The 19,391-nt window shown below is 35.9% G+C and overlaps 1 protein-coding gene across 5 annotated transcripts in view; it reads right to left on the reverse strand.

Moving 5' to 3' along the window:
* The window catches only part of DAAM (disheveled-associated activator of morphogenesis-like protein), a 259,934-nt gene that overhangs the window by 151,830 nt on the left and 88,713 nt on the right, over positions 1-19,391 (reverse strand). The window contains exon 1 of one of the 5 annotated variants that reach the window (XM_089092498.1): positions 7,370-7,771. The exons of the other annotated variants lie outside the window; for them this stretch is intronic. Coding sequence (XP_088948624.1) covers positions 7,370-7,465 — 96 coding nt within the window. The 5' untranslated portion in view covers positions 7,466-7,771. Of the gene's footprint in view, positions 1-7,369; positions 7,772-19,391 lie in introns of those variants that run through there. 5 annotated transcript variants of the gene reach the window in all.

The following is a 19,391-nucleotide window of genomic DNA, read 5'->3' on the forward strand; positions in this document are numbered from 1 at the left end:
GGTTACCATTGAGCCGGGTCGCTCCTTACTTACAGTTCGTTACCACGAACTGTTTGATTCACTCACGTTTTTTGTTTTCTCGTTGCAGATCCAGTCTCCATTGGTGATTTTTTTGGCTCAGAAGCCAAATAAGATAAAACTGATTTTTGACCTTTTTTTATTAAAAAAAAGGCAATGACTGTGACTTTTTTCAGTAAAATAAAAACACGTTAAATGAAATACAGCTTTTACTCGGCTGGCATCAAACAGTTCATGGTAATGAACTGTAAGTAAGGCTGCACGACGCGGCTGTATAGTAACCGAAAATCTAAAAAACGAAATTTTGAAGCAATAGATATATCAAGATTATCAGCTTATTATGTTCATTCCAAATATAAAAGTTTTATTAAGTTTATAATTACCCATCAAAGATTACGAACCTGCAAATATTGTGCCTGATTTTCAAAAATGGGGGAAACACCCTCTAAAGTCAAAGTGTCTTGATGAAAATCGCACCGTGAGATTCAATCAGAGAACCATTCTGCAGAGCTTTCAATCTCCTATCTGCAAAAATGTGGAATTTGTGTTATTTTTTCAGAAAAAGACCACAGATGTGTGTTTATTTGTTTGTTGTTGTTTTTTCCCAGGGGTGATCGTATCGACTCAGTGGTCCTAGAATATCGGCAGAGGGCTCATTCGAACGGAAATTAAAAGTTATAGACCTCTCTTTAAGTGACAAACAAGATTAGAGGGCAACTATGCACCCTCCCATGCCCCTATCCCCCAAAATCAGCTGATCAAAATTTTGAGATAGCCATTTTGTTCAGCATTGTTGAAAGTTTTTGTTTTGTGTCAATTCCTTAAAAGCGACTTCTGAAACACAAGGGTCGTTTAATTAGAACAACAAGAAGCTTTTTTAAAAGCACAAAAAAATCTTTAGCGATAAGAGCGAGGTGTTGAGCAGAGGAAAAAACCCCTCTTATACGTAATAAGTTATGTTCGTTTTAAGTTTTAATGTTGCTCCTTATTTTGAAAAACTTACTCTGAACAGTTGAAAAAACTTCTTTTTTTTATTTATTCAATCGCGTGTAAAAATGAAGGCAGGGGGCCATAATGAAGACAGGGTTTCAGACTAAAAGGCATTCTAATAATAGAATCAAATAACGCATAGAAAAATCAATCAAACGGTACTACTAGCTCAACTTCCGATCTGAACAAAGTTGAAACAAATTACTCTCAAGGGACAGCCTTCGAAACCCAGCGAAATAAAATCCAACAAATATTTTTAGATTCACTTAATTTTAGCTGACTCGCAGATTACTGAATTGATCTATTAGTTTTCCGTGTTTCTCGTGCATTATCTTGTCAGACAATAATTTCTGAAACAGTTTTTGGCACCATTTAACACTCTTTAATTAGCATCCAACGCACTCCATCCGGAAAATTAAAGTGACTACCCAAACTTGTAGCAAATATCTAAATCAATAATGAAAGCACACGAGAATTCGAGGGTTGCAATATTCGTTGGTTCTGCCCTTATTAATATTAATTTGAAAAAACAAAGCTTTTCCGAAGGAAGTAAAGAGGGAAGTTAGAACTTAAAACGAACAAAAATTATTGCTTCACAGCTTATCTAACATATATCAATAAAACTAGTGTAAATAAATCAACTGGTGATATTTCCCTATGTTTGTAGGATTATAGAAAACTAGCCCTTTACTGAAAACACAAAACATTATAGGAGTTTTGACACGGTAAAAGCAAACCTTTTAAGGACACTTTCAACAATATAAAAGTAAAGCATTTCTAGATTGTTTTATTTATTTATTCATTTTTTTCGTTTAATTTGGCATCACGTCTGCACAATCAGCTCAGTTCAATGATTGACTGTCGTTTTGGATCTGAAGAGGACATTTCATGATTATTTTGTATGAATAAATAAATAATTAAAACGAAATTTGTATATGAATTTTACTTTTTTTTGGCTAAATGGCTTTTTCGAAATTTGCTCTGACGTAACTTACGAATTAACTTATTTAACGAACTTCTATATTTGTATATTTTTATTACGTATATTAGGGAGTTCGCCCCCTAGTCAGTACCTCGCTCTTTACGCTAAAGTTTATATTTTGTTCCAATTCTTTAAGAATGACCCCTTAATCACAAAGGCCGTTAATTAGAATAAATATCTCTGATGAAAGTACAAAAAAAAACTTTAGCGTAAAGAGCGAGGTAATGACTAGGGGGCGAACACAATCATATACGTTGTAATTTCTGTTCGTTTTAAGTTTCGATGTTGCTCCTTACTTTCAGTTAAAATAATGTTTTGTTTTTTTTACTTTCTGGTCGTTTTTTAAATAATGCGGGGAACATAACTTGCAAGGCGCTTAACTTTTGATGGGTAAGACTAAACTTGATGACACTTACATATTTGAAATCAGCATAAAAATATGATTCTTTTTATGTATCTATTGGTATCAAAATTCTGTTTTTTAGAGTTTCGGTTACTACTGAGCCGGGTCGCTTCTTACATACAGTTAACTGTTTGATTTAACATGATCAGAGGTCTTTAGCTCAGTAGAAGATTCGATTCACGGTCCTGACACATTTTAGCTGCAATGCATTAGTGTTTATTTTAACCGAGGGGGGCCAGAGGGTACCAAAGCCCCTTCGCTTGCGTACATGTCTGAAGTGAGCTTCCAGCCTCTAGCCCCTTTAAAAATAAATTTGCTGCAAACTCAAAATTTTTATTTAGTTTAGGCTACAGTTCATCAGCACCGTTGTATACTTTTGCAGAATTTTATGCATTAACTATAGAAAACATTTTGTGTCAGAGATTATATCCATTTCTGAAATTTTAATTCACCTAGTGCAACAAATTTCTAAGCTTCCAAAAAGCCCGCTTACCGTAATTTACCGGGATATATCTTTCAGAAACGTATCAACAGACCGAATAAAGAGGGTACTAATTTGTCAATTAGCTGGAACCAACGCAAGAAGTCAAGTTTGGTTAATGCTAATGAAATAAAACAAAATATGACGAAAATATAATAGTTTCGAAACAAATTTGGGCTATATATTTGCACATCAGGGGGTGCGAGGTAAAGTATAGCATATATTAAATACGTAACCCAACCTAACCTAGGAACCTTCCCCCCCCCTAAACCCCAGAAAACAAAAGTTTAAATAGTGTAAACTCAATGACAAACCACGGTTTGCAATCCAATCCTTTATTGAAAGAATCCCGTTTGACTAGTTTCTTACGCATCTTCCGTATACAATATATCGCGTGGGTTCCAGCTAATTGACAAGTACCGAATAAAGACCTGAAAAGGTCTTTTAGACCAAGAAGACATTTGGTACTGGTGTATTATGCCTAACACACGAAAGAAGTCAAGTTTGGTAATACTAATGAAAGAAAATAAAACAGGATGAATATATAATAGTTTAGAAACAAATTTGGGCTATATATTTGCACATTAGAAGGCTGGGGGGTAAAGCACAGCATATATTAAATACGTAACCTAACCTAACCTAGGTACCTTCCCCCCCTCAAAAAAACCCCAAAAAACAACAGATTAAACATTGTAAATTCAATAAAGAAACCACGCTTTGCGATCAATTTAGATAGCAAATACCGTTTTACGGGTCTTCATGTATGCATTCCTTGGACAGTATATAGCACTGTGTTAGGTATAATGCACCAGTACCAGATATTTTATTCGATTCTTATATATTTCTAGGCCTATAGCATTCGTCTGTTTTCAGATTTTTTTTGGAAATTCCCTCTTTTGGAAATACATGCTCGTGTCTGTGCATGGTTGTAGTTGAGCTGTCTGAAGCCAATATACTGCTTTTGAAATGTAACTGTCTCCAATGTAAGTTGTCCTACTAACTTAGAACATAAACTCAAATTTGGTTTATAATCCGATTCAAATTCTCTGAGCTGCAGTGTCAGGGTTCCATTTCTGTAATGATCATTCCTCTAGCACAACATCTTTCTGAGCTGAGGAAAAGCTTAGATAATGGAATTTTGCAGGAAAAACCTTTCGCGCATGAATTGACAGTCGTAATAACCGTTCTGGAAGGTTCATTCAACCTCAAACCTCGACGCCTTCCCTACCTACTTGTAAACTTTAACAGATTCAAAGAAAGTCTGTCTGAACTTGAACCAATTCCAAACCCCGGCTCAAATCCTGGAGACAGCATTGAGTCCAAGATAAACAAAGGCCTACTCTAAAGTCAAACTTTAGAGTAAAATATAAAAAAAACAAGTTTTTTAAACTGAAAGTAAGGAGCGACATTAAAACTTAAAACGAACAGAAATTATTCCGTATATGAAAGGGGCTGTCCCCTCCTCAACGCTTCGCTCTTTACGCTAAAGTTTTTTATTGTTTTAAAAAATAAAGTAGTGAGACAGAGTCAAACTTTAGCGTAAAGAGCGAGGCGTTGAGGAGGGGACGGCCCCTTTCATATACGGAATAATTTCTGTTCGTTTTAAGTTTCCTTAAGTTTCCTTAATGTCGCTCCTTACTTTCAGTTTAAAAAACTTGTTTTTTTTATTTAATTTCTGATCGTTTCTTAGTTAATGCAGGTTTTATTTTGGCTCACCGTCATTGAATAAGTAAGCTAAATTTGCATAAAAATTTTACTTTTCTTTTGCTAAATGGATGTCTCTAAATTTGGTTAGGGCGTAATTTACAAATTAACTTACGTAACTAACTTCTATATTCGTATATTTTTCTTCTGGCAAAAAATACAAAGTTGCAGATTTTTGCAGATATGAGCTTGAAAACTATGTAATAGGGTTTTCTGATACGCTGAATCTGAATGTGGTATTTTCATTAAAATTCTTTCACTTGTAGGGGATGTTTCCCCCTCTTTAAAAAATCGGGTAAATTTTCTCAGGCTCGTAGCCTTTGATGAGTAATAGTAAACTTAATAAAATTTATATATTTAGAATCAGCATTATAAACAAATTCTTTTGATACATTTATTGACATCAAAGTTCCGTTTTTTAAAGCTTCGATTACTGTTGATCCGTATCGCTTGTTTTTTTTTATTGTTTTTTTTTATTACATATATGTTATTACGCATATAAGGGGGTTCTCCCCCTATTCAATACCCCGCTCTTTACGTTAAAATTTAAAAAAAAATTTGATTAACAAAACCCTGAATCAAAAAGGCCGTTTATTTAGAATAGATAGATCTTTTGAAAGCACTGAAAAAAACTGTAGCACGTAACGAGCGGGATATTGACTTTGGGGAGAGCCCCGTCATATGTGTTATAATTTCTGTTGGTTTTAATTTCTAATGTTCCTTCTTACTTTCAGTTGAAAAAACTTTTTTTTTTATTTAATTTCTGATCGTTTTTTAAATAATGCTTGGAAATCCGGCGCCCCCTTCATAGAAATATCCCTTACCCCAAAGAAACATCCTCCACGGAAATATTATCCAGAATAACCCCCTCCTCCAGCCCCCCCCCTCCAGAAAAAAAATCCTTCCTGAAAATGTCTGTATACTTCCTAATAACCAATAAATAATGCTGGCAAGTCTGGCGCCCCCTTCATAGCAATTTCCCTTCCCCCATGAAAACTTCCTTCATGGAAAGATCCTCCAACATAACCCCCAACCCACCGACCCCCCTACTACCAGAAAAAAAACTTCCTAAAAATTTCTGTATACTTCCCAATAACCAATACTAGGCCTATATGTTAACATTGGGTAAAGCTCATAACTTTCAGCCCTCCACCTGGGGGTTTCGAGGGATTAAGTCATCCTAAAAGACATAGTTATTATATTTTCGACCATGCCATTTTTGTACGTTTTTGAATTAATGTAGGTTTTGATTTTGACTCACCGTACATCAATAATTAAAACAAAATTTGAATATTAATTTTACTTTTATTTGGCTAAATGGCTTTCTCTAAACATGTTTAATTTTGTTTACGAACGTTTTTATTAGTAATAAATATACGTAACTTACGAATTAACTTACGCGACGAACTTCTATATTCATATATTTTTAATACGTGTATTAGAGGGTTCGCCCCCTAGTCAATACCTTGTTCTTTAAGCTAAAGTTCAAATTTTGTTCCAATTCTTTAAAAATAACCCCTTAATCACAAATGCCGTTAATTAGAATAAATAGCTCTTCTGAAAGTACCAAATAATCTTTGGCTTAAAGAGAGAGGTATTGACTAGGGGTGAACCCAATCATATACGTAATGTTTTCTGTCGTTTTAAGTTTTGATGTTGCTCCTTACTTTCAGTTGAAAACCTTTTTTTTTATATATAATTTCTGATCTTTTTTTAAATAATGCTGGGAAATCCGGCGCCCTCTTCATAGCAATGTCCCTTCCCCTATGAAAACTTCCTTCATGGAAAGATCCTCCCACATACCCTCCGACCCCCCCCCACCCCCACTACCAGAAAAAATCCCCCCTGAAAACGTCTGTATACCTCCCAATAACCAATACTATAGGGTAACATTGGGTAGAGTTCATAACTTTCAGCCCTCCCCCCGGGGACATCGGGGAACTAAGTCATCCTAAAAGACGTAGTTATCATATTTTTGACCATGCTGAACAAAATGGCTATCTAAAAATTTTGATCGGGTGACTTTGGGAAAAAATGAGCGTCGGAGGGGGCCTAGTTGCCCTCCATTTTTTGTCACTTAAAACGGGCACTAGAACTTTTGATTTCCGTTCCAATGAGCCCTCCCACGATATTATAGGACCACTGGGTCGATACGATCACCCCTGGCGAAAAAAAACAACAAAAAACAAATAAAAACGCATCCGTGATCTTTCTTGTGGCAAATAATGGAAAATTCCACTTTTTGTAGATAGGAGCTTGAAACCTCTACAGTAGGGTTCTCTCATACGCTGAATATGATGGTGTGATTTTCATTAAGGTTCTATAACTTTTAGGGGGTCTTTCCCCCTTTTTTTGAAAATCAGCCAAATTTTCTCAGGCTATTACTAGGCTATTGCTCTTTTGTTATTGTAGCGTCCCCTTCACAAGAGGGATCCTGCAGCAGGATTGCCTTTTACCTTCATGAAAGATCAGTGGCCCATAGGGGAGAAGAGTGGAGGTATGTACTTTCAAAAACCTCTTTAGGCCCTAATCATTGATGTAGCTACTTAACGCTCATTAAGTTTCCCAGTCGGCGAAAAGCCTCTAAACTCCAATTTTACCCTATATTGACTCACGAATTTTATGACACAATATTCAAAGCAATGGAGAGAAGGGGAGGAAGGGGTAGAACCTCAATCCAGCACTAGAGGCTACACGGGCTAAGAAAAGTTTGGTTGCAATAACCTTTTCTTTTGGTACTCTATTTGGGGTACTCAAAACCATAAGCTCAACTCTCGATTTTTGTTCTCACCTCTTCCTTAGCTTTGACATCTTGTAAAGTTTCAACTGAATGCTTAAATCCATAGTTATCTATCCCAATGTCTTGTGTTGCTTGAAGAATCACCATCTTCAGTGATCTTGATTTGCACAAAAGTGACAACAAACCCTCAATTTCACTTTTAGACCACTAGCTAAAGGTCGTTCACATAGTAGGCTACTCCCAAATTTAATGCATCGAAATGATATACGATAGGCTTAAATCTCGTATATTCTACCTAAAATAACAGCCATTGCAACTGGGCACAGAGAGGGATGAATGATACCATATAAATGGCTGAGGTAATGTTTACCAAAATCAACTCATACACAAATATATTCTCCTAATTATCTGTAATGTGTTAAAATTCAGTGAGTAGGTTATTACACTTCGATGTTTTTTCGAACAAATCATTCATAAAACTGAATTTAAAACAGAACGGTTGAAGATGCTAATAGTAAGATTCAGTATAAGCCTCAAGCAACGCGTAATAAGATATACTTGAAAAATGACAAAAAGTAACTGAGCTTCATTGATCAGCGAGGACTCAATGGCTTTGTAACACCGCTATTTAGGATATATGGACTGTTGGACATTCTACACCGAAAACTTAGAATTCTTCTGTTATAGCCAGGGGGGGGAATTTTCCCTCCCCCTGAAATGTTTGTCCGACAAGTAAAAACGTAACAAAAATGAATATAAACAGATTCTGATGCGTTCTTTAAACTTATTAAATAAAAAAACAATTTTTTTTTAACTGAAAGTAAGGAACGACGTTAAAACTTAAAACGAACAGAAATTATTCCGTATATGAAAGGGGCTGTCCCCTCCTCAACGCCTCGCTCTTTACGCTAAAGTTTTTCATTGTTTAAAAAAAAATAGAGTTGTGAGAAAATAAAACTTTAGCGCAAAAAGCAAGGCGATGAGGAGGGGATAACCCATTTCATATACGGAATGATTTATGTTCGTTTTAAGCTTTAAGGTCGTCTCTTACTTTCAGTTAAAAAAACTTGTTTTTTTTATTTAATTTCTGTACGTTTTTGTATTAATGTAGGTTTTGATTTTGACTCACCGTACATCAATAATTAAAAAAAAATTTGAATATTAATTTTACTTTTATTTGGCTAAATGGCTTTCTCTAAACATGTTTAATTTTGTTTACGAACGTTTTTATTAGTAATAAATATACATAACTTACGAATTAACTTACGCAACGAACTTGTATTTTCATATATTTTTAATACGTATATTAGAGGGTTCGCCCCCTAGTCAATACCTTGCTCTTTAAGCTAAAGTTCAAATTTTGTTCCAATTCTTTAGAAATAACCCCTTAATAACAAATGCCGTTAATTAGAATAAATAGCTCTTATGAAAGTACTAAATAATCTTTGGCTTAAAGAGAGAGGTATTGACTAGGGGGTGAACCCAATCATATACGTAATGTTTTCTGTCGTTTTAAGTTTTGATGTTGCTCCTTACTTTCAGTTGAAAAACTTTTTTTATATATAATTTCTGATCTTTTTTTAAATAATGCTGGGAAATCCGGCGCCCTCTTCATAGCAATGTCCCTTCCCCTATGAAAACTTCCTTCATGGAAAGATCCTCCCACATAACCTCCGACCCACCCCCACCCCCACTACCAGAAAAAATCCCCCCTGAAAACGTCTGTATACCTCCCAATAACCAATACTATATGTTAACATTAGGTAAAGTTCATAACTTTCAGCCCTCCCCCCGGGGACATCGGGGGATTAAATCATCCTAAAAGACATAGTTATCATATTTTTGACCATGCTGAACAAAATGGCTATCTAAAAATTTTGATCGGGTGACTTTGGGAAAAAAATAAGCATGAGAGGGGGCCTGGTTGCCCTTCATTTTTTTGTCGTTTAGAGAGGGCACTAGAAATTTTAATGTCTGTTTGAATGTGCCCCCCCCCGTATTATAGGACCAGTGGGTCGACGAGGACACCCCTGGGGAAAAAAATACAAACAAATAAATCGGAATACGTTATCTTTCTTCTGGCAAAAAAAAAAAAAATGCAAAATTCCACATTTTTGTAGATAGGAGCTTGAAACCGCTGCAGTAGGGTTCTCTGATACGTTGAATATGATGGTGTGATCTTCATTAAGGTTTTGTAACTTTTAGGGAATCTTTCCCCCTTTTTTCGAAAATCAGCCAAATTTTCTCAGGCGCGTAACTTTTGATAGGTAGGACTAAACTTGATTAAACTTATATATTTGAAATCAACATTAAAATCTAATTCTTTTGATGTATCTATTGGTTTCAAAATTGCGTTTTCTACAGTTTCGGTTACCATTGAGCCGTGTCGCTCCTTACTTACAGTTCGTTACCACGAACTGTTTGATCTCCCCCCCCCCCAAAAAAAAAATATTAGATACGACCCTGTCGATCCATCCAGAATAGAAAACGGTACTTATGTATTAGCTGGTACCCACGCGATATATTGTGCTGTAGGAAACTAAGTCAAACGGGTATCTGTTATATGATGAAAATATAATGGTTTAGAAACAAATTTGACTACATATTTACACATTAGGAAGATGGGGGTAAAGCATTGTATATATTATATACGTAACCTAACCTAACCTAGGTAACCTAGATACCCCAAAAAACAATAGTTTAAATATTGTAAACGCAATGACAAACCACGCTTTGCGATCCATTTCTCTATAGCTAGATACCCATTTGCTTAGTTTCTTTTAGCATAATATATCGCGTGGGTACCAGCTAATAGAAAATAATAGCCTACTCATTCTTTAAGGTTGTTTTAATGAGCTGCTTATATGGCTTATAAAGTATTGTTGTAGCTGAAGGTTTGGCCTTTCTCCACAGTAGTAAAGCCCCAATGCATTGAAAAGGGACAAGGAAACCTACGCCTGAGGCATGGATATGTGTGTATATTTTCAAGTAATTGGGTTACCAGGGTCATTTGCAAAGAGGTACCATTTCTATAGAAGCTATAGCAATTTGAAATATCATATGGAATTTGCTTGAAGCTATATACTTTGCGTGTGCCCACCGTACCAAACAGGTTGGGTATTATCTGTTTTGGTTCAAGTTTTTTCTGACACAATTAACTGAATTTCTATTTCATGATATACAAGTTTTTTTTTAGGTTAAGTCCGTGTCGGAAAAACCGGTGTGTCTTTTTAGTTGCCAATTATTTTTTTGTATATATTCGGGTTTCAAATTAGATTCTTCAACAGTTCTGAATAGTTTATTGAACATAGCACTAGTGACATTTTTTGTAAACATTTACATAGAAAATGGATAATTCTAAGCAATTTCTGGTGAGTAAAATTTTCTCATTATTATAATAAAAAGAAATTGTCTTGTCATTAAGTTAAGGAAGAAATTCTTTCCTTACACTAGAACTAAGGGTACTTATGCACTTAGAAGCCTATTGTTTTTAGGAGCTGAAACCCCTACATAGTTCCCTTATAGGCTGAAATTTACGGTGCGATTTTTATCAAGATCAGTGGGCCTTTTTAGAGATGTTTTTGAAAAAAGTGCTTAGCTTTCGATCGGTAATTTGGGATTTTATTAAACTTTTGATTATTTTAATGTTTTAAATTTTACAAAAGCTTCCTTTTTATCAAGATCAGTTGCTTTTTTTTTTAGGGGTTTTTTTTTAAATAATTAACGGACCGGCTGCATTTAAGAGGCGATTTTTATCAATATAAGATAACAAGTTTATGGGTGTTTTTGAAAAAGTTCATAGCTCTCGATTAGTAATTTGGTGTTAGAATAAAATGTTGATTCTTTTAATGTATTAATTGTTACAAAAGCTTCCTTTTTAGAGTTTCGGTTTGTTCCTTACTTATAGTTCGTTACCATGTACTGCTGGAAAATGTATTTCAGTGATATTTTTAGATCATAGTAGCCTAATGATGCTTTTAGTCTTTAGAAGAAGAACCAAAACAATTTAGAATCTATTACGACTTCTTTCGTCTTCGATAAGTGCGTGGATAAAAATTCTAATTGGCATTTTTTGTTTTTTTAATTCACAAAATGGTTGGTTTAAGTTTTCTTTTACAAGATACTCAAGCAGGAAGGATGGGGTACATAGACAGGGAGTAGGGCTCGCCTAATGATGCTTTTAGTCTTTAGAAGAAGAACCAAAACAATTTAGAATCTATGCTGCTTACCTTAGTTTAAGAGCTGAAAATCATTCTAAAAAATCTAAATTTGTAACAATGAGTATTTTATTTTGATAATAAAGGAAAATATAAATATTTATTTAATTGAAAAAAAAAATGTTTTACACTACTTTAAATGCCTAACATAAACTTAATTATTTTCCAAACCCAAAATGCATTTTTGTTACATGCTAAATTTTTGTCTTTTTTTAAAGGAAGAAGATACGTGCTATAACCCCCCTTCTGACAAGAAGGCGAGATGGAGCGAACCTGCACTAATGCAAGCTGCAAGACCATCAATTATCAAATTCGCTTCTAGAACTATACATGACCCGGACCATACTATGGCTACGAAACTTATAGTGACAGGGTCCTCTGACCCCAGTGTTAGCTCCATGCCAGCTGGAAGGAAGTTGAAAAGGGAATGGACTGCTTCATATAATGCCTCAGCTCAGCCTACTGAAGATTGTGAGCCTGACCCCCTTCAAGTTTTTCCAAGGAGTTCAGATATAGAAGCCCAGTCAGAATTTGTAAGTATATACATAATTTTTTTTTCTATCCCTATTTTCAATAATAATGTAAATTTTCTCAGGCGCATAGCTTTTGATGAGTAAAAACTTAAAATTTGTTTCTAAAATCTATTTCATTTTCTTTAATTAACCAAATTAGTGATATATAAAGGAAAGCTTATCACGCATTTCTATAAAAAAAAAAACCTTACCTCGTAACTTATAACAAAGATGCATTCTAATGAAATAATACCAAATTCCATTTTAAACAAAAAAAACTAAAATTTTGAAAAAAAAAACAAAAAAAAAACGATTTGCTACTTCACAGTTGGCAAGCACTTTTACACTGGTATTTTTGCGCTAAGCCATTTGCACGCATCCGCTACTTATCAGATCTCCCATCGATTTTTTAATCCGATTTGAATTCTAAGTGGGCTTCATGCAAAGTGGACTTTAAATAACAGGATGTCTATCTTCGATAAGAAATTAACACAGGAAAAAAGTTTTTTTAATAATTTCCAAATATGTCATCACAGCGATGTCAAGAAACCGTATTTGGGCGAGCCCGTTTTTGGTCATTTCATTGAAACACTTAGGTGTTTTCGAGAAAGAATTTGAGACAGTTCTATTTGAACAGTGTTGTGAAGTCCGATACCCCCAACTCGAAAGGGTATCGATCCTCCTACCTCGAAGGAAGCTCCCGGTTCCCAAGGGTTCTCCCAGGGAGGAGGGGGGAGGGAGGGGGAGGGGGCTCTAAAAAAGGACCATCCATCATTTTAATTGCACTTTAATTGTTGACATGGATGGAGAAAAAATTTATTCTCTATTAAAATCATTTATTTAGCCCAGGTTAACTTCAAACAAATCCGTTGGCTAAAGACATAGAAAAATTCGAAGTATTGAGAAGGTAACACAGTCAACCTCCGCCATTTGGGATTCGTGTCCGTTAACTGAAGCTGAGGAGAAAGTGTTCATACAGCATACCACATCAGTCGAACGATGGTCAAATTCCATTGAGAGTTATAATGAAGAGGGTCAAACACTCGAATTGGACCCATATTTTGCATATTTGTTTTAAAAAAAGTTTGGAATAAAAGAATTAGTTTTTTTTTTATCATTCTCTTGTTCTAACTTACCCTTCAAAGGGTAACACAACATTTTCCTGACAAAAAAAAAAAAAAAAAAAAAAAAAAAAAAAAAAATGGTTATTTTACATAAAAAATAAAACTTTTTTTCTACAGATTAAAAATATAGCACCACCAGCGACACCATTGAGTGATGAAGCAAGTATATTTACAGAACCAATTCTGTCACCACCAGCAGAGTTCAGGGATGAACCTACACTAGTTCTAGAGGATTTGGAGTGGGATAGAGGGTTCCTTAACGATGTTCTTGGGGAAATGGCCAGCCTGGAGGACTTAAGCTGTGATATTGACATGCTTGATGATCCGGGGTGGACAGATAGTTTCATGCGTGAATATGTAGGTGATGTTACAAGTAAATCTGAACCGGGTCCTCATAACGAAATTCCATCAGAGGACAATACAGGCTGGCTCGACCAATTGTCCCCAAACACCTTGAAATATGTACTAGAGGACCTCATGCCATATCCCCCCAATGTGATTGAATAGACTGGGAGTGGTGTTATTGACAATTCTCTGTCACCCACCACCATTCCACTTAATTTTCTAGATAGAAGTAGTAATACAACAGCAACAGTACCTCCTGTTCCGGATTTTTTTCTCTCCAACTCTGCCTTGCATCACACATTGGTCTAGAGCACCAAATTTGGTGACCCTTTCAACTCTCTAGTGTCGGGGGATATAATAACAGATCCCTTGGCCATTACACATTCATATACGGAGACGATTTGAGCCATTCTTGAACCATAAATGAGGGTGTGGGGAGTGGGGGTCAGTTTAAAAGCATCAATAGCACTAAAAATATTTTTATTAATGAAAATGTATGTGAGATGTATTCAAAATACTTGAACATAGATATGTTGGAAATTCACCCGCATTTATCAAATTTTGGGGAATTTTTTCTAAATGGGGGTAATATCATACAAAGTACGGGGGAAATTTATAACGAGGGGGGTAGTGAATCTGTGGTTTTATTTATTGAAAGTTGAAATGTTAGCATTGGTAGGTTTAAAAGGGATTTTATTGTAAGAAGTGGGCGTAGGGAGAGGGCAATTGAATGAAAATATCATACAGATTTAGAGGAATGTAGGGGGATACAACGAATATGTTTCGATACGAGGCTGCAGTGTTTCAAGTATGCATTTTTAATTGCGGCACACAGACCTCTGCGCGATTATACCACTAAGAAGAAGTTGGATAAAATGGCAGTTAATGGTATGGAGAGTTCAAAGTTCCCGAAAGTAAATTTTAATTGTTTAAATGATCAATATCCTGTGACAATAAAAGGAATAGATATTTTTGAGCGGGATAATGCACATTTAAAGATAGGTGTCACGGTGTTACAGTATGAACCAGAATTTGAAGAGGGTCAGCGTTCCGATAAGAAGGGGGTATTATTTCCAGTGCGGGCTCCTTCTATTGAATCAGTACAACATTGGATGTGGCTTCTATACACTCCACCCACAGACTCCGATTCAATTGGTCATTTCAATCCAATTACGGATTTTAGTAGGGTTTTATGTGAGGGTAAAAAGGGGGGGGGGGCATGGGGGTGTATGCTATTACTGTCCAACATGTCTCTCAAGATTTCGCTCTGATTTAAAGTTAAAGCATCACATGAAACACTGTAAACGTCATGGATACCAGGCTGTGGAGACGGTAAGCGGAGATAGAGCGATCTTGCGTTTTAAAAATTTTCAAAACACGCTCCTGCAGAGCAATAAGATCGCTTTGGAATGCGAGGCTAAGCTGACAGACGTGTGCGATCCGTCAAATTCAAATCATGTTAAAATACATGAAGCCATAGGGGTCTCTTACGCTCACGCGCAACGAGATTCCAATGATACCATGAAAGTGTTGGATGTAGTGGAGATGTTGAATGACGGTGAATACTTCATGCGCTCGTTATTGGTCAGTGTAATCAAAACAGCGGGCGATGTAATTTTGCGCTTTCGTTAAACAGACTATCCTATGTTCCTATCACCAAATGACATAGTGACCATTAAAAATCGTAAAATGTGTTGGGTTTGCAAGGGAGAATTTGATGATGGTGTTGGGAATGGGGGAGGAGGAAGGTGATTGACCATGAGCATATTTGGCAGGGAATCAACACAGAAGCGAGTCGTTTGAGAGTAATAACAACTTGGTCATGTAACTCAAACATGAGACAAAAAAATTGTGCGTCGGCTCTTGCACAAAATTCCCAGTACTACATAATGTTCATTTTACCAGTGCTTTAAAACCATGCACTGGATAAGGCTGGGTATGATACATGACTAGATGGTTCTTTGTCATATAATATCAAATTGTAAGTAAGTAACAATCGCTTTCTTGATTTCGCTTCCTGGACACAATACAGATATTTAATTCAAGAAATCATGATAAAATCGTAAGTAAATAATAAACTCTTTATTGTTTTCACCTATTGGATACACAATACGGAAATTTCATTCAAGAAATTATGAAGAAATTGTAAATAGGTAACAAACTCTTTCTTGAAGTCAGCTCGAAATTTAATTCAGGAAATTATGAAAAAAAAAATTTAGACGGGGTTACGTGCGCGCACGTAACCACCGTCTAATTTTTTTTTTTATAATCTCCTAAATTAAATTTCGAGCTGACTTCAAGAAAGAGTTTTTTACCTATTTACAATTTCTTCATAATTTCTTGAATAAAATTTTCGTATTGTGTATCTAATAGGTGAAAACAATAAAGAGTTTATTATTTACTTACGATTTTATCATGATTTCTTGAATTAAATATCTGTATTGTGTCCAGGAAGCGAATTCAAGAAAGCGATTGTTACTTACTTACAATTTGATATTATATGAAAAAGAACCATCTATCGATGCGTCATCTACAACTCCACCCTTGGCAATGCGGGCCAACGCCGGAAGAACAAACTTTACGTCGTAATTGGAATTGAGTAAAAAAACAGGTACGAAATTTTGTTGTCTAACGTTTAAATTACATGACTGGTGTAATACCCCTCTAAAGTTACTCCCTCCCGATGTAATTTCCTGCCACAGATGATCATGGTCGATCACCTTCCTCCTCCAACCATTCCCAACACCATCATCAAATTCTCCCTTGCAAACCCAACACATTTTACGATTTTTAATGGCCACTATGTCATCTGGTGATAGGAGCATAGGATAGTTTGTATAACGAAGGTGCGAAATTACACCGCTCGCTGTTTTGATTAGACTGACCAATGCCGAGCGCATGCAGTCTTCACCTTCACTCAACATCTCAACTACATCCAACACTTGCATGGTATCATTGGAATCTCGTTGCGCGTGAGCGTAAGAGACCCCTATGGCTTCATGTATTTTAACACGATTTGAATTTGACGGATCGCACACGTCTCTCAGCTTAGCCTCGCAGTCCAAAGCGATCTTATTGCTCTGCAGGAGCGTGTTTTGAAAATTTTTAAAACATAAGGTTGCTCTATCTCCGCTGACCGTCTCCACAGCCTGTTATCCATGACGTTTACATTGTTTCATGTGATGCTTTAACTTTAAATCAGAGCGAAATCTTGAGAGACATGTTGGACAGTAATAGCATACACCCCCTCGCCCCCCTTTTTACCCTCACTTAGAACCCTACTAATATCCGTAATCGGATTGAAATGACCAATTGAATCGGAGTCTGTGGGTGGAGTGTATAGAAGCCACACCCAATGTTCTACTGATTCAATTGAAGGAGCCCGCACTGGAAATAATACACCCTTCTTATGGGAACGCTGACCCTCTTCAAATTCTGTTTCATACTGTAACATTGTGACACCAATCTTTAAATGTGCATTAGCTCGCTCAAAAATATCGAGCCCCTTTACTGTCAGATAAAAGCAGCCATTGAAGCAACTAAAGTTCACTGTGTAAGACATTGACCTCTACAAACTGTGAACAATCAATCTATCCAACTTTTCTTAGTGGTATAAGCACACAGAGGTCTGTATGCCACACGTCAAAATGCAAACTTGAAACACTGCAGCTTCGTATCGAAACAGATTCGTTGTATCCCCCTACACCCCTCTAAATCTGAGTGATATTTTAATTCAAATGCCCTCTCCCTACGCCCACTTCTTACAATAAAATCCTTTTTAAACCTACCAATGTTAACATTTCAACTTTCAATAAATAAAACCACAGATTCACTACCCCCCTCGTTATAATTTTCCCACTTGCTTTTAATACGGTTAGCCCCATTTAGAAAAACCTCCCCATAATTTTATAAATTCGGGTGTATTGCCAACATATCTGTGTGCAAGTACTTTGAATACATCTCACCCGCATTTTCAATTTAAAAAATATTTTTAGTGCTATTGATGCTTTTAAACTGACCCCACTCCCAACACACCCCTTTTCTCTTCAGGAATTATTCGAATCTATACATTCTAAGACTGTGAACTTATCAGAGGATCTCTTATTAGATCACCCAACACTCAAGAGTTAAAGGAGTCAAATTCTTTTATGCAGTAGACTCATGTTTTATGAAATTCCGAGTCGAAGAGAAAAAAATCCGGAAGAGGGGGTACTGTTGCTGTTGTATTACTAATTCTATCTATAGCATTAAGTGGAATGGTGGCGGGTGACAGGGAATTGTCAATGACACCACTCCCAGTCTGTTCAATCGCATTGGAGGGATGTGACATGAGGTCCCCCAGCACATAGTCCTAGGTTTTTTGAGAAAATTGATTGAGCCAGCCTGTATTTTCCTAAAATGGAATTTCACTACGAGGACCCGGCTCAAATTTACTAGTAGCATCATCTAAATATTCACGCATGAAACTATCTGTCCACCCCGGATTCAGCATGTCAATATCACAGCTTAAGTCCTCCAGGCTGGCCATTTCCCCAAAAACATCGTTAAGGAACCCTCTATCCCACTCCATATCCTTTAGAACTAGTGTAGCTTCATCCTTGAACTCTGCTGGTGGTGACAGAATTGGTTCTGTAAATATAGTCGCTTCATCACTCAATGGTGTCGCTCGTGGTGCTATATTTTTAATCTGTAGAAAAAAAAAGTTTTATTTTTTATGTAAAATAACCATTTTTTTTTTTTATTTTTTTTTTTTTTTTAGTCAGGAAAATGTAGTCTTATTCTTAGAACGGTAAGTTAGAACAAGAGAATGATAGAAAAAAAACTAATGGTTTTATTCCAAAAAAATTTTTTAAAAATAAAAATGCAAAATATGGGGCCAATTCGAGTGTTTGAGCCTCTTCATTATAACTCTCAACGAAATTTGACCATCGTTCGACTGACGTGGTATGCTGTATTAACACTTGCTCCTCAGCTTCAGTTAACGGACACGAATCCCATATGTCGGCGGTTGGTGGTGTTACCCTCTCAATAATCCGTATTTTCCTGTGTCTTTTGCCAACGGATTTGTTTGAAGTTGACCTGGGCTAAATAAATGATTGTAAGAGAAAAGAACTTTTTTCTCCATCCATATCAACAATTAAAGTGCAATTAAAATGTTGGATGGTCCTTTTTAGAGCCCCCCCTCCTCCCTGGGTGAACCCTTGGGAACCGGGAGCTTCCTTCGAGGTAGGAGGATCGATACCCTTTCGAGTTGGGGGTATCGGACTTCACAACACTGTTCAAATAGAACAGTCTCAAATTCTTTCTCGAAAACACCTAAGTGTTTCAATGAAATGACCAAAAACGGGCTCGCCCATATAATGTTTCTTGACATCGCTGTGATGACATATTTGGAAATTATTAAAAAAACTTTTTTCCTGTGTTAATTTCTTATCGAAGATAGACATCCTGTTATTTAAAGTCCACTTTGCATGAAGCCCACTTAGAATTCAAAGCGGATTAAAAAAGCGATGGGAGATCTTATAATTAGCGGATGCGTGCAAATGGCTTAGCGCAAAAATATCAGTGTAATAGTTCTTGTCAACTGTTAAATATTAAATCGTTTTTTTTTTTTTTTTTCAAATAGTTAGTTTTTTGTTTAAAAGGAATATTGGAATTATTGCATTAGAATGCATCTTGGTTAGAAGTTACGAGGTAAGGTTTTTTTTGTTATAGAAATGCGTGATAATCATTCCATTGTATACCACTAATTTGGTTAATGAAAGAGAATGAAACAGATTTTAGAAACAAATTTTAAGTTTTACTCATCAAAAGCTATGCGCCTGAGAAAATTTACCTTATTTTTGAAAATAGGGATAGAAAAAAAAATTAAGTA

The sequence above is a fragment of the Artemia sp. Qi Xiang Cuo genome, chromosome 7 (genome assembly GCF_049724085.1).
Source record: "Artemia sp. Qi Xiang Cuo chromosome 7, ASM4972408v1, whole genome shotgun sequence".
NCBI lineage: Eukaryota > Metazoa > Arthropoda > Branchiopoda > Anostraca > Artemiidae > Artemia > Artemia sp. Qi Xiang Cuo.